This window comes from Nicotiana tabacum, chromosome 17, assembly GCF_000715075.1.
Source record: "Nicotiana tabacum cultivar K326 chromosome 17, ASM71507v2, whole genome shotgun sequence".
NCBI classification, from domain to species: Eukaryota; Viridiplantae; Streptophyta; class Magnoliopsida; order Solanales; family Solanaceae; genus Nicotiana; species Nicotiana tabacum.
The window spans coordinates 67,809,779-67,820,513 of NC_134096.1; the positions used below are offsets into that span (position 1 = coordinate 67,809,779).

Sequence of the window (10,735 nt, forward strand, 5' to 3'; positions counted from 1 at the left end):
AGGTGCGAATCCAACAGCTACTGCCATTTTCCAGCAGCTTCTTCCAAGTCTGAATTGCTCCGTTAACTTTCCGAAATTTACCCGAGGCCCCAGGGACCTCAACCAATTATAACAACATGTCCAAAAGCACAATACGAACTTAGTCGAGTCTTCAAACCACATCAACAAACGCCGAAATTACGAATCGCGCATCAAATCGAATTATAAGTTTTCAAATCCTCCAACTTCTATATTTTGCGCTGAAACGTATCAAATCAATACGGAATGACTTCAAATTTTGCACACAAGTCATAATTGATGTAAGTGAGATATTCCCATTTCCGAAATCGAAATCTGACCTCGTTATCAAAAATTCACCCTTCCGTTGGACTTTTTCCAAAATCTTATATTTTCCAACTTTCGCCAAAATGTGTCAAATTGTCCTACGGACTTCCAAATCCAAATCCGAACATACGCCTAAGTCCGAAATCATCATACGAAGCTATTGCCATCATCGAAATTCCACTCCTGGGTCGTTTGCTCAAAAGTTAACTCTCCGATCAACTCTTTCCATTTAAGCTTCTAAATAAGAATTGTTCTTTTAATTAAATTCCGAAAATCAAACTTGACCATACCCACGGGTCATAATACATATTACGAAAACTTCTCGAGACCTTAAGCCAATGAACGAGGCGTAAATTCTTAAAACGACAAGTCGGGTCGTTACACATTGTTAGCAATAATAGCAAGTGGTGTACCAACAACGATTTTATTGTAAGGCCGCTCACTTTAGATTTGATATATCTCTTCAAATAATTTAAATAACCATCACAAATATATCAAAGCAGAGCAATGGTGCTAAATTTATAAGGAACGCAAAATTGATAATATAGGATGAAACACTTATGGCTAAGGATCAAACAGAGTTCTAGAGATATATTGGATATTAATGAACCGTTTAGTGAAAAATTAATGGTTTGGCAGGTAATTTATGTTAAGTACTACCAGTACTTCCAAAATCGATAAAAGCAGAGACTTTAAAAGCTAGTTTGCCAAGTTATACTTCTGGCCTCAAATGAAAAAGATTTAACTGACAAAAAATATAAAGTGAGAACAGATCCAGTATTTAGTGTCTTCTTGCTTCGTATCGAAAACGAATAAGAGCATCCAATAAAAGATGATTTGATTATTTCTGAACACTTGGTTATCAATCCCAATGATAATAGTAGTGCATTGAATAAAAGAAATATTTCTATCATTAGATTAAAATGCAATTTGTGTAAATCGCATGATAGAATTAAAAAGATATCTTAGCTAGAAGAAATGAATATGTTGATCAACTAAATAAAAGGTTGATTGCAAAAATTTTATAGTAAAAATAAAATATTTTTATGTTTTTGGCTTAGTAAAAAATGATACTAATAATTACTACCAAGAAGAGTACTTAAATACTTTAATGCCAAACGGCCTTCTACCATACATGTTTGTTGTCAAGTTTATTATTTCTTACGTATGTTAGTGTCACCGTATATATAATAGACTAAGTTGATCTTCCATTGTATATAGGTTGATTTTGAAGAAAAATATGCTCGTCATGCTACTGAAAAACTTAAATACGCCGAATAGCTTATGTAATAGCACACAAATGGTATATAGAAGTTTTGACAATAACATCACACATGCAAAAATTATGATACTGGTCAATGTGCTTCTAAGTATATTCTCAGCGTTGAATTCAACTTTCGTCTTCCGAAACTAAGAAATATTCTTTTAAATTGTGTGAAAATAATTTTTAGTATGTTTATGTTTTGCAAATATAATAAATAAAGTACAAGGATAAACATTCTAAATATTGGACTATACTAACCATAATATATTTTCTTGCACGAACAATTGTATGTTGCACTTTAAAGAGAGATATCAAGATCGACAAAAAGAGTTCTAGTTAAGGCAGAGCAACCAAAACATTATGAGGAAACATATACAAAAAAGAATATTGTCCACAAAGAAGTGTTCTTTAAGATACCATCACATTAAATACTTTTAAACTATAATACATAATTATCTAACTAACATGACAAAATTGATCATTTGTGTAAGTTTTGATGATGTCCTTTTATTTTAAATTCATGTATTATGCTAATGTAATAATATTTTTCAGCATTTAGATGATTGTTGTATTATTATACATAAAATTTCTCTTATTAATTAAATTTTATTGTTCCTTCATATAAATAAATATTTTTATCATCATGTGTGCAATTTGCAAACTTTTCACAAACTCTTTCTTAATATTGAGCGATAGGGATGGAGCTAGAGGCGGAATGAAGCTCATCCGAACTCCCTTCTCCAGATAATGATATCATGTATATCTGGTTGTATGGATCAGACCAGGGCTGTGGCATTTGGGCTATTTCCAGTCGGGTCAGGTAACAACTTTAACTGGCCCAAAAGCAAGTACGGGATTGGTGGCCCGTGTTTCTTGTTCAACCGACAGCCCTTTAAATTACATTTACGACACCGATGTCTGACCACACATGCAAATCCATACACATTCGCACAGATAGCGCGTGCATTACCACTTTAGTCATCCAGTGATCGTCAAGACGTCAAGTATCTGAAGCTGGCCACACACGTCACCTAAAGCGCGTGATTTAATCATTCAATTCATACAGGCTCCACCTTAAAATTTGAAATAATATCTAATGTCAGAAATGTAAATTTAAGTTACATAAAGTGTTGCCAGCTTAAAGTATTAGGTGTAAAGTAAAGTTTCAAAATACCTGGTACTGGTACTAGCTTCTCACTTTTCTTGCTTTGCAGCTTTATGTTTTAGCTATGGATCCCAAATTCTAGGGTTATTGTGATTGAAGAATATTTTGGTTGATCAAATTTCAAGTAAGCTCTTCATATTTTTAGCTAAATAAATTTATTTGATGACCTGCTTGGCTGCTTCTATGTTAGTTTAAAGTTTAAACTAAGCAGCATATTGCTGCATTTCCAATTTGATGATCTTATCTCTTATTCATTGGGTCAATATTGCTTAAATTGTCTACCTGACCATGTTTGGGCTTTATTTCATCACACTTAGTATTGTTTCTTATTTGGATTTCAACTATTTTCTGTACTGGTTGCTAAAAACTTTGGTTAAGTTTTTTCACTTTTCTCCTAAGAAGCTGTTATTGACAAACTTACCATAAATTTTTAAGTTTTTCTTTATTATGATTATTGTTCCCAACTTCCTAATCACCCCATATTGACACTTTGAAGCTGATATTGTTGTGTTGTCACTATTAGCTGATCCATAGTGTAATTCAAGTAGTATTTGTTCAGTAAAAGCTAGTATCGTATACTATGAAGTGCTTTGATTTTAACTCCTTTTGCTGTGATATCCAGAATATAGCCTGAAATTTTATGACGGACTCACTTATTAGTGCTTTTCATCTGATTTTTGGTTCCGCTAAAATGTATGTTATGCAGATTCTCGAGCTGTATAATTTAGTAGTCAAACTGCAACATGGAGAATATGCACAGCTATTGGCAATTTGGGGATGAGCTTCGAGGCCAATCAAAAGTGTCGGAAGATCATAAATGGACAACGGCTGCTATAAAATTGGCGGAGCAGATAAAGTCCAAGGGTGAGCGGAGGAATAACCTTGACTTTTCGAAGGGATCAGCGGAAATTAGGCCCAGGGATTATCTTGGTTATCAGGAGTATAACAAGTGTGAAAGCCTTAACTTTAACATGTTAAATTTGGATAGCATGATGACTGAAAATATGACTAAGAGTTCCGTTAGGAATGGCGTTTGTAACATTAATTCAGTTTATCCGAAACCCAATGTCAACGGCTTGGGAAATATGTCTTTTATCAAGTTCAACAGCAACCACATGAATGAACAATGCAACATCAACAATAGTGAGAATACGAATGGGAATAATGCTGTTGAAAAAAGGTTTAAGACTTTGCCTGCTGCTGAGACACTGCCCAGGAATGAAGTTCTTGGAGGGTATATATTTGTCTGCAACAATGACACGATGCAGGAAGACTTGAAGCGCCAGCTGTTTGGTAACTTTTCTATGATCTTTTAATCTTTTTTTAACTAAATGGACTTGTTTGTTTGGCATAAGAAAGTGTAGAACTTATGGCTTGTATACAGTAGGTTATAAACATCTTCAGTGCATATTGAACCTAACCTGTTTGGTTAACAGCGTGACTGAAATAATGAAGTAATACCACATTTAAGAGAATGAATGTTCTCTTCTTGGTTGACTAGTTAAACCATCTTTACTTCTTTAGCAAGATAGTTGACTAGAGTAACCACCAGTAGGATTGGAGGTTATGTTTATGTCCCCCCTACTTTGTACTTTTTGTTAACAATATTAGTATACGAGGTCAATGCCAAACTCGGCACCACCGCAGCAGGTGAAAGCATGAGTGGGGATTTAACTAAAAAAGAAGTCCTTTTCTTGAAATGTCAGTTTTTATGCATTTTAGCTGCTTTAACATTTCACTGTTTGTGGCTGATGAGAGTTTGAATCACTTGTGAGAGGGGAAAAAAAGTGAGATCCTAATTTTATAGAATCTAAAAGCTTATACAGTTCAATTTGTGCCAATAGAGCAAACTGCAGAGAAAGTTGAAGTCATTGATAAATATGGTGCTGGAAGTATATTCGTTTTTATCACATCTCAACTCCAATCTTTCTTTTTCAGGTCTACCTCCAAGGTATAGAGATTCCGTGCGGGCAATAACACCAGGGTTACCCTTGTTCCTCTACAATTACACTACTCACCAGTTGTATGGCACCTTTGAGGTTTGTCCAACAACACTGTTTTTGCCGGTGTTCTAAAACATGATAACATCTGCTTGTTCACATCTTTATAAATAAAGGGTGTTTAACGCCCATAGAATATTGCAAGACAAAAGCATCCTCGGACATGCACATGGCTGCTGTGCATATTATAAGAATTTTCTTCATAGAGCAGAGAAAAACAACTTTTTTGTAGTTCTATTTTCTTTTAACTATAGTGTTAGGACTTTGTTATCTCCAAAGGTTAGGGTTTGAAGCATTGCCGTGCAGTGATACTGGTGAGGGCTTCATACTACTACTTTTGCATTGAGTATTAACTCACCGGCCTCGTTCTTGTCAAAATTAGTTCCAAGTACTATAAATTGTTGAAGATGAGCACTACTAGCTTCCTTTTTCAAGATAGCTTCTCTAAAGGGATCATTTTTCTGCCTTAGTTGTTTTATGCGATAAACAAAGATGTCAGAACAAGTATCAATCATTCAGATTTGAGTATTCGTTCATGCGTCAACAGCAGCACAATGAATCTCCACTATAACAATCTCTGTAACTATTTTTCTTGACAGGCAGCAAGTTTTGGAGGTTCCAACATTGATCCAACTGCTTGGGAAGACAAAAAGTGTAAAGGAGAGTCAAGATTCCCTGCTCAGGTAAAGTAATGAGTTACTGCTCATTTTCCTCTAGGTTCTTGAAGGATCTATTTAGTTTTGAGTTTTCTGTACTTCACATTTAGGTGAGGATCCGTGTTAGGAAACTAGGTAAGCCTTTGGAGGAAGATGCTTTTAGACCAGTTTTGCATCATTATGATGGACCCAAATTCCGTCTTGAGCTCTCTGTGCCCGAGGTAAGATGAGAACGTATATCATAGTTTTGAGTCCTTATGTAAGTACTATCGCAAGAGTGGAGAGTCACGATGCCTAACACCTGATTTGTTTGCAGACTTTGGACTTGCTGGATCTCTGTGAAAAATCTGGTGTTTAAGCGGCAGCCTTTCATGAACTACTTGGTATAAATAAACTCTAGCAGTCTATGTGAATGATGTTGTTTTATGGCGCTTTTCACTGTGTGGAATGTGTTTTCCGCCGATTTCCAAAGTGCAAGCTTTGGTACAAGTCTGGCTGAGAGAGGTTCTGAATAGTAGGGTTGGCTAATTTAGCCAATTAAGTGTGTGATTTTGTCTGGAGATGCTTAAATAGAAGCGTTCCAAAGTTAGTCTTGTAATCTTACAATGAACTTGAGAAGTAATGATGCCTATGTAATGGGTCAAGATTGAAATGTCATTTCATATCTGCATTTCGACTTTGTTTCATCCAATTTGTGAAATAGGACATTCAAGCCGTTATTTCTTCTCTTTTTGAGGGGGTGCAGTGGGCTTGTCCACCAAATTCTTCGGGCTACAAGGGTATTGAATTGAATGGTGAAACTGTGCCAACAAAGAATATCCTTATTTTAGAACTATCTTGCAAATTATAGACCACAACTGGAGTAAGATCCTAGCAAAGACATCACCCCGTTGATTATCATAGAAACACACATCGAGTAATTAAAGCCATGATAAAACTCGTTAAGCAAAGGAAAGAATGATGGATCAGGTTGACGAGGGATTGAAACTGTTATGCCCGACTACCACAGCGGATGATGCACTCAAATCATTTTAGTTTAATAATCATGATATGTTCTATTTTATGTAATACTTTCCTTACTAATCCCATCCTAAGACAATGATTACATTTTTAACTACAAATCGCACGCCTTTTATACCCACAGATATGTCATGTCACGTTTTTCACAAGACTTTCTTAAACAACATGCCCGAATCAAATTCAGCCACATAAAGTGAATTAGAGGGAGTAATCAATTGCCTGTTACCTACATATGCTCAAAAGGATGTTAAAACCCCTCGATGCTTTGGCGCTTTAGGGTACAGAGGTCAGACGCAAGACAGAAGCAAACTAAGATGGTGAACCCAAATCTTTATGCGTGTAAGAATTAAAACAAAGCCAGAGAAAACACATCCAACTGCCTCTTACCAAACCCCAGTACACAACAATAAAAAAGTGAAAACAGAAGGGGGATTGTGCTGCGCAGGTAATGCAATACAAAACTACTCTTAAAGGCCAGCAACAGTCAGAAAACAGATAATTTGGACACTAAAAGGTGAGGGGCGATGCAGTGGTTGAACTCTGAACTGGCCCCTCAATGCAGACAACCACCAATGACCCATCTTCTCATATGGCTCCAAGTTCCTCCATTGTTGTCATAATCTAGACCAGGAGCGCCCCAAGATGAATGAATCAAAGCATACCCAGCATATTCACCGTTACTGCTACCTTCTTCATGCATATGAAGCTGTTGAATCAAAGAGTGGCTGAAACAAGAAATGTACGAATTCTTTGTAGCAGCTCAGCTTTGATGGAATCAGGTATTGAAGCTGCAATTCAATAAGCAGCAGAAAACATTTAACAAAGGAACACCAATGTGTATATTCTATCAAATGCAGGCAGTATTTATTATTTAAAACATTCCAATAATCATGAAGCTGGGAAATTGAGTAAGAGACGGATCACAAAATCTAATCTCCCAATGCCGTATGTTTAAAGGAACCAACAGCACTCAAGGAAATATGTCAACTTCAATGCACTCTTATTGCTTAAAAGGATACAAAGATAATCAGAAGGAGTACATTTTAAGCATACAGCCATTCCTCCTTCAGGTGTGTGTGTCTAGAAAAAGTGAAAGAGAAGACAGAACCCTTACCTCTACCTTTTGGGGTAATCACATGTACAAGGTCGTCGACAGTTACATTGTTCCGTCCTTTCTTCTTTACATATTCCCTAAAGTAAAGTATTGATGAGAGAATGAATGTGACAAAAGTTACGTGTCAAATTGAGAATCGATTGCCGTATACACAAAACACACGACCAGCATACCAAAGATCATAAAAGATAAAGAAATAAGCCACAAACTTGGAATAGTTATTCTTAACTACCCTCAGAGGTAGTAACAGTTTAAGTGCATATCAAAAGCTGAAAGCTCGAGAGTAATAGTTGCCATAACCCTCACCACTTAAACAAAACTTGGTCTCGAAGACCCCCACCCCAACCTTGTTATAATCAAGACTTATTATTGAACAGGGCGATGAAAGAAAATACAGGGAAAACTCATAGATCAATAATAACTCGAAAGAGACATTTTTTGGTTCTTATCAATCATTTATTTTCCTTGTACCTCCAAATGCTACACATAGCTCCCTTCTCTTTAGTTGTCCAGCTAAACAACCTTTTCATTAGTGAACTAATCTACTTTCCATTCATATTATACTCAAGTTCTGCCACATTAAGCGTCCTAAGTTGGCTGTAATTACCAATAAACCACCTCAAAAATAGATAGTTCACATAAAATTTTCAAACTTAAAGATAAAACGGAGTATTACCAAATAATTAAGTTTTGGCCACAAAATACCACATAATTTAAGAAAAACATATCTTAAAGTAGTTAATTTGGAAAAAAGGTATGTATTTTCCTATTCTTCAAGGAGAATAAGTTACTGTACTAATAAAGCAAGTCTAGCCTCGCTGCTACCCTATTTTGCCTATTTCTCTTCATGCTCATTTCCCTCCCACCCTATCCCCAACATTCCTCCCCTTCCCACTCATATCCCCCCCCCCCAAATAACCTACTTTGACAACCTCACCTACCAACTCTGCAATCGTTTAACCTCCAGTAGACCCCCAACTCTCACTTCTCCCCTTACCTTTTAACAATTTCTTTATGGCTCCCTAAACCCTTCTTCTCCTCCTTTGTACATCCTCTTCTGTGATGTTTTGTATCTCATTTCCCTTACTTGCTTTAGATCCCTTATCTCCTTTCCATCTCTATCCCTTCTCATCCTCTTCTAGGCCCTCTCCAACCTACCTTCAAAATCTAAACCGCTGCTTGTTGTCAAAGTTCAATTCTTCTTGTACTGCAATTGTTTCTAGCAACATTTGATAATCCTATTTAAGCCGCTGCAATTACTATAATTAACGAACATGCTGAAGGACTTTCACTTCTAGAAATCATTTTTCTTTCCAATTTATTGATTCTTTTTAATCTGCGTGTCTGGTTAAATGAAAGAACATCTTGTGACTTTTTTGTCAGGGTTCTGGAACTACAAAACAAAAGTTCATTAGTTTTAAAATAATCAGGGGCAGCGATCCGATTTGAGAGGTTTTTGAAGGTTGGACTTCAGAGTTATAATAGAGTTTCTTCCTTTCCTTTTCGCTGGTTGAAATAGAACTAGTTGGGGAGAGATGTGGAGTGTGGAGAATCTCTCTCTGTCCAGAATTCTGGTTTTTCTGTCCTTTTTTTTTTTTTTTTTTGGGGGGGGGGGGGGGGGGCGGGGGGGGGGGCAGATGGTTGGTGTATGTAAGACCACATAGATAATATTTTTTACATTTTTCATGGGTGAGGAAAAGTTATGTCAAAGAGTAAAGGGGGAAATCAATCAATTATAAGAGTTAAGTGGCAGTTGGAGCACCCTACTTGTAAGTGGCTCCATTTTTCAAGACTTGAATTACCTTAAATTCTTGTCAAACACCATTTGGGATCTTTCCCCTTCATTTTAGGGTGGGGAAGGTCTGGGGTGAGGAAAGAGGAAAGGAGAGGCCTGGTAAGAATCGAACCATGCACCTCTAGGATGCAAGGTATGGATGTAGACAATTGTATATATCTCGCCAGCAAAATAAACAGAACAAGATTGTCAAATAGGTTGTTATTTCACTTGCCAGCAAACTAAGAAAAGTGATTAACTTTCAATTGGGGCTTCATTGTAGCAAAAGAGCAAGGAAGTAGTTGCTATGAAACAAATAAAACTCATCTAATCTTCTCTGTGTTGTTCGAATTTTATCAGAAACACTCATGTATTGAAAAAGTAGCTAAGTAACACATTTCTCCTAACAATAGTTTTTATCCTTCCAAGTGTTTGAAACAAGGTCAGAGAGAGACATTACCTACAAAGAGCTTTCATTTCATCCTTCCACCCAGACTCCACAAGCCTTTCCCTCAAAAGCTCCTTCAACCGTTCTTTTTCCCCACTCTCAATCAACTGAACAAGCAATTAATCAAACATTCAGAAATTATACATCTGATGAATAATCAAAAACTGCAAACTATGTATCCAAAAGAAATTTTTGATAAAAATTGACCTTAATGTTGATAATTTCATTAAGGGTAGGCTCCTTTTCTTGATCATCCCGTGTATCAGGTGTTGGTGGACGATTTACCGAATGCCTCCTATTATTATATACAACATTACAATTCACAGCCAAAAACTATTAACGATTTTGATTTTAACAGATAAATCGTAAATGGTAAGTTGTGTTCCAGAAAAAGAAGAAGAAGAGAAATTACATGCTTTTCTTGTGCTAAGAAAACCAAACAATTAGGTCTCCACAGTCCGATTGAAGCTTCTCGCCTGTTTGTTCTAGCCCTACCGCCAATTAAAGCTGCGTCTAGAGACTTCTATTACCTCCTTGTTATTTAAGCCAAACTGATAGTATTTATAGCCAGTTTGGCTAAACTTGTAAAACTTTTAGTAGGAATTGATTTGTATTTGACTAATTTGAAAAATATTTTTGAGCAGTAATTAGTCAAGCTTTTAAAAATTATTTTTAAGAGTCAATTTGGCCAAGCTGTCAAAATCTGCTTATTTTGAAATGTACTTTTTTTAGAATTACTTTTGAAAAAAAAAACTATTTGTGTTTGGCCAATTCATTTAAGATTTTTTTTTTGTAATATTTGGCAAACAAATTGTGTTTGGCCCATCTTTTTAAAAAGTACTTTTGAGTGTTAAATTACCAAAAAGGACAGTATCAAGGTCTTATAATTTTTTTAAATAGAAAAATGAACTTAAATATTTATCGAAAGAGACTTTTATTATTATTTTATTTTATTTTATTAAAATATAAA

General features: G+C 35.8%; 2 protein-coding genes across 2 annotated transcripts; one reads left to right on the plus strand and one right to left on the minus strand.

Moving 5' to 3' along the window:
- The first annotated feature begins 2,737 nt into the window (after positions 1 to 2,737).
- Positions 2,738 to 6,095, plus strand: LOC107799433 (B2 protein). Its single transcript, XM_016622547.2, has 6 exons — positions 2,738 to 2,877; positions 3,460 to 4,046; positions 4,692 to 4,792; positions 5,353 to 5,436; positions 5,520 to 5,630; positions 5,726 to 6,095. Exons 2-6 carry the CDS (start codon positions 3,497 to 3,499, stop codon positions 5,765 to 5,767), a joined length of 888 nt encoding a protein of 295 aa, XP_016478033.1. The 5' UTR covers positions 2,738 to 2,877; positions 3,460 to 3,496; the 3' UTR covers positions 5,768 to 6,095.
- A 680-nt stretch (positions 6,096 to 6,775) lies between these two features.
- LOC107799432 (transcription and mRNA export factor ENY2) lies at positions 6,776 to 10,311 on the minus strand. The gene is made up of 5 exons (XM_016622545.2): positions 10,178 to 10,311; positions 9,973 to 10,060; positions 9,778 to 9,872; positions 7,544 to 7,620; positions 6,776 to 7,217 (listed from the first exon to the last, which is right to left on the minus strand). Coding segments are annotated over exons 1-5 (336 nt in total). The 5' UTR covers positions 10,180 to 10,311; the 3' UTR covers positions 6,776 to 7,143.
- Positions 10,312 to 10,735: the final 424 nt, after the last annotated feature.

Excerpts from the sequence above, each read along its gene's own strand:
- LOC107799433 (XM_016622547.2), top strand. The coding sequence starts at position 3,497 with ATGGAGAATATGCACAGCTATTGGCAATTTGGGGATGAGCTTCGAGGC. Across the intron at positions 4,793-5,352 it reads AGTTGTATGGCACCTTTGAG|GCAGCAAGTTTTGGAGGTTC; the intron begins GTTTGTCCAACA and ends TTTTCTTGACAG. Across the intron at positions 5,437-5,519 it reads AGTCAAGATTCCCTGCTCAG|GTGAGGATCCGTGTTAGGAA; the intron begins GTAAAGTAATGA and ends CTTCACATTTAG.
- LOC107799432 (XM_016622545.2), bottom strand. Across the intron at positions 9,873-9,972 it reads ATGAAATTATCAACATTAAG|TTGATTGAGAGTGGGGAAAA; the intron begins GTCAATTTTTAT and ends TTGCTTGTTCAG. Across the intron at positions 7,218-7,543 it reads GATTACCCCAAAAGGTAGAG|CTTCAATACCTGATTCCATC; the intron begins GTAAGGGTTCTG and ends ATTGAATTGCAG.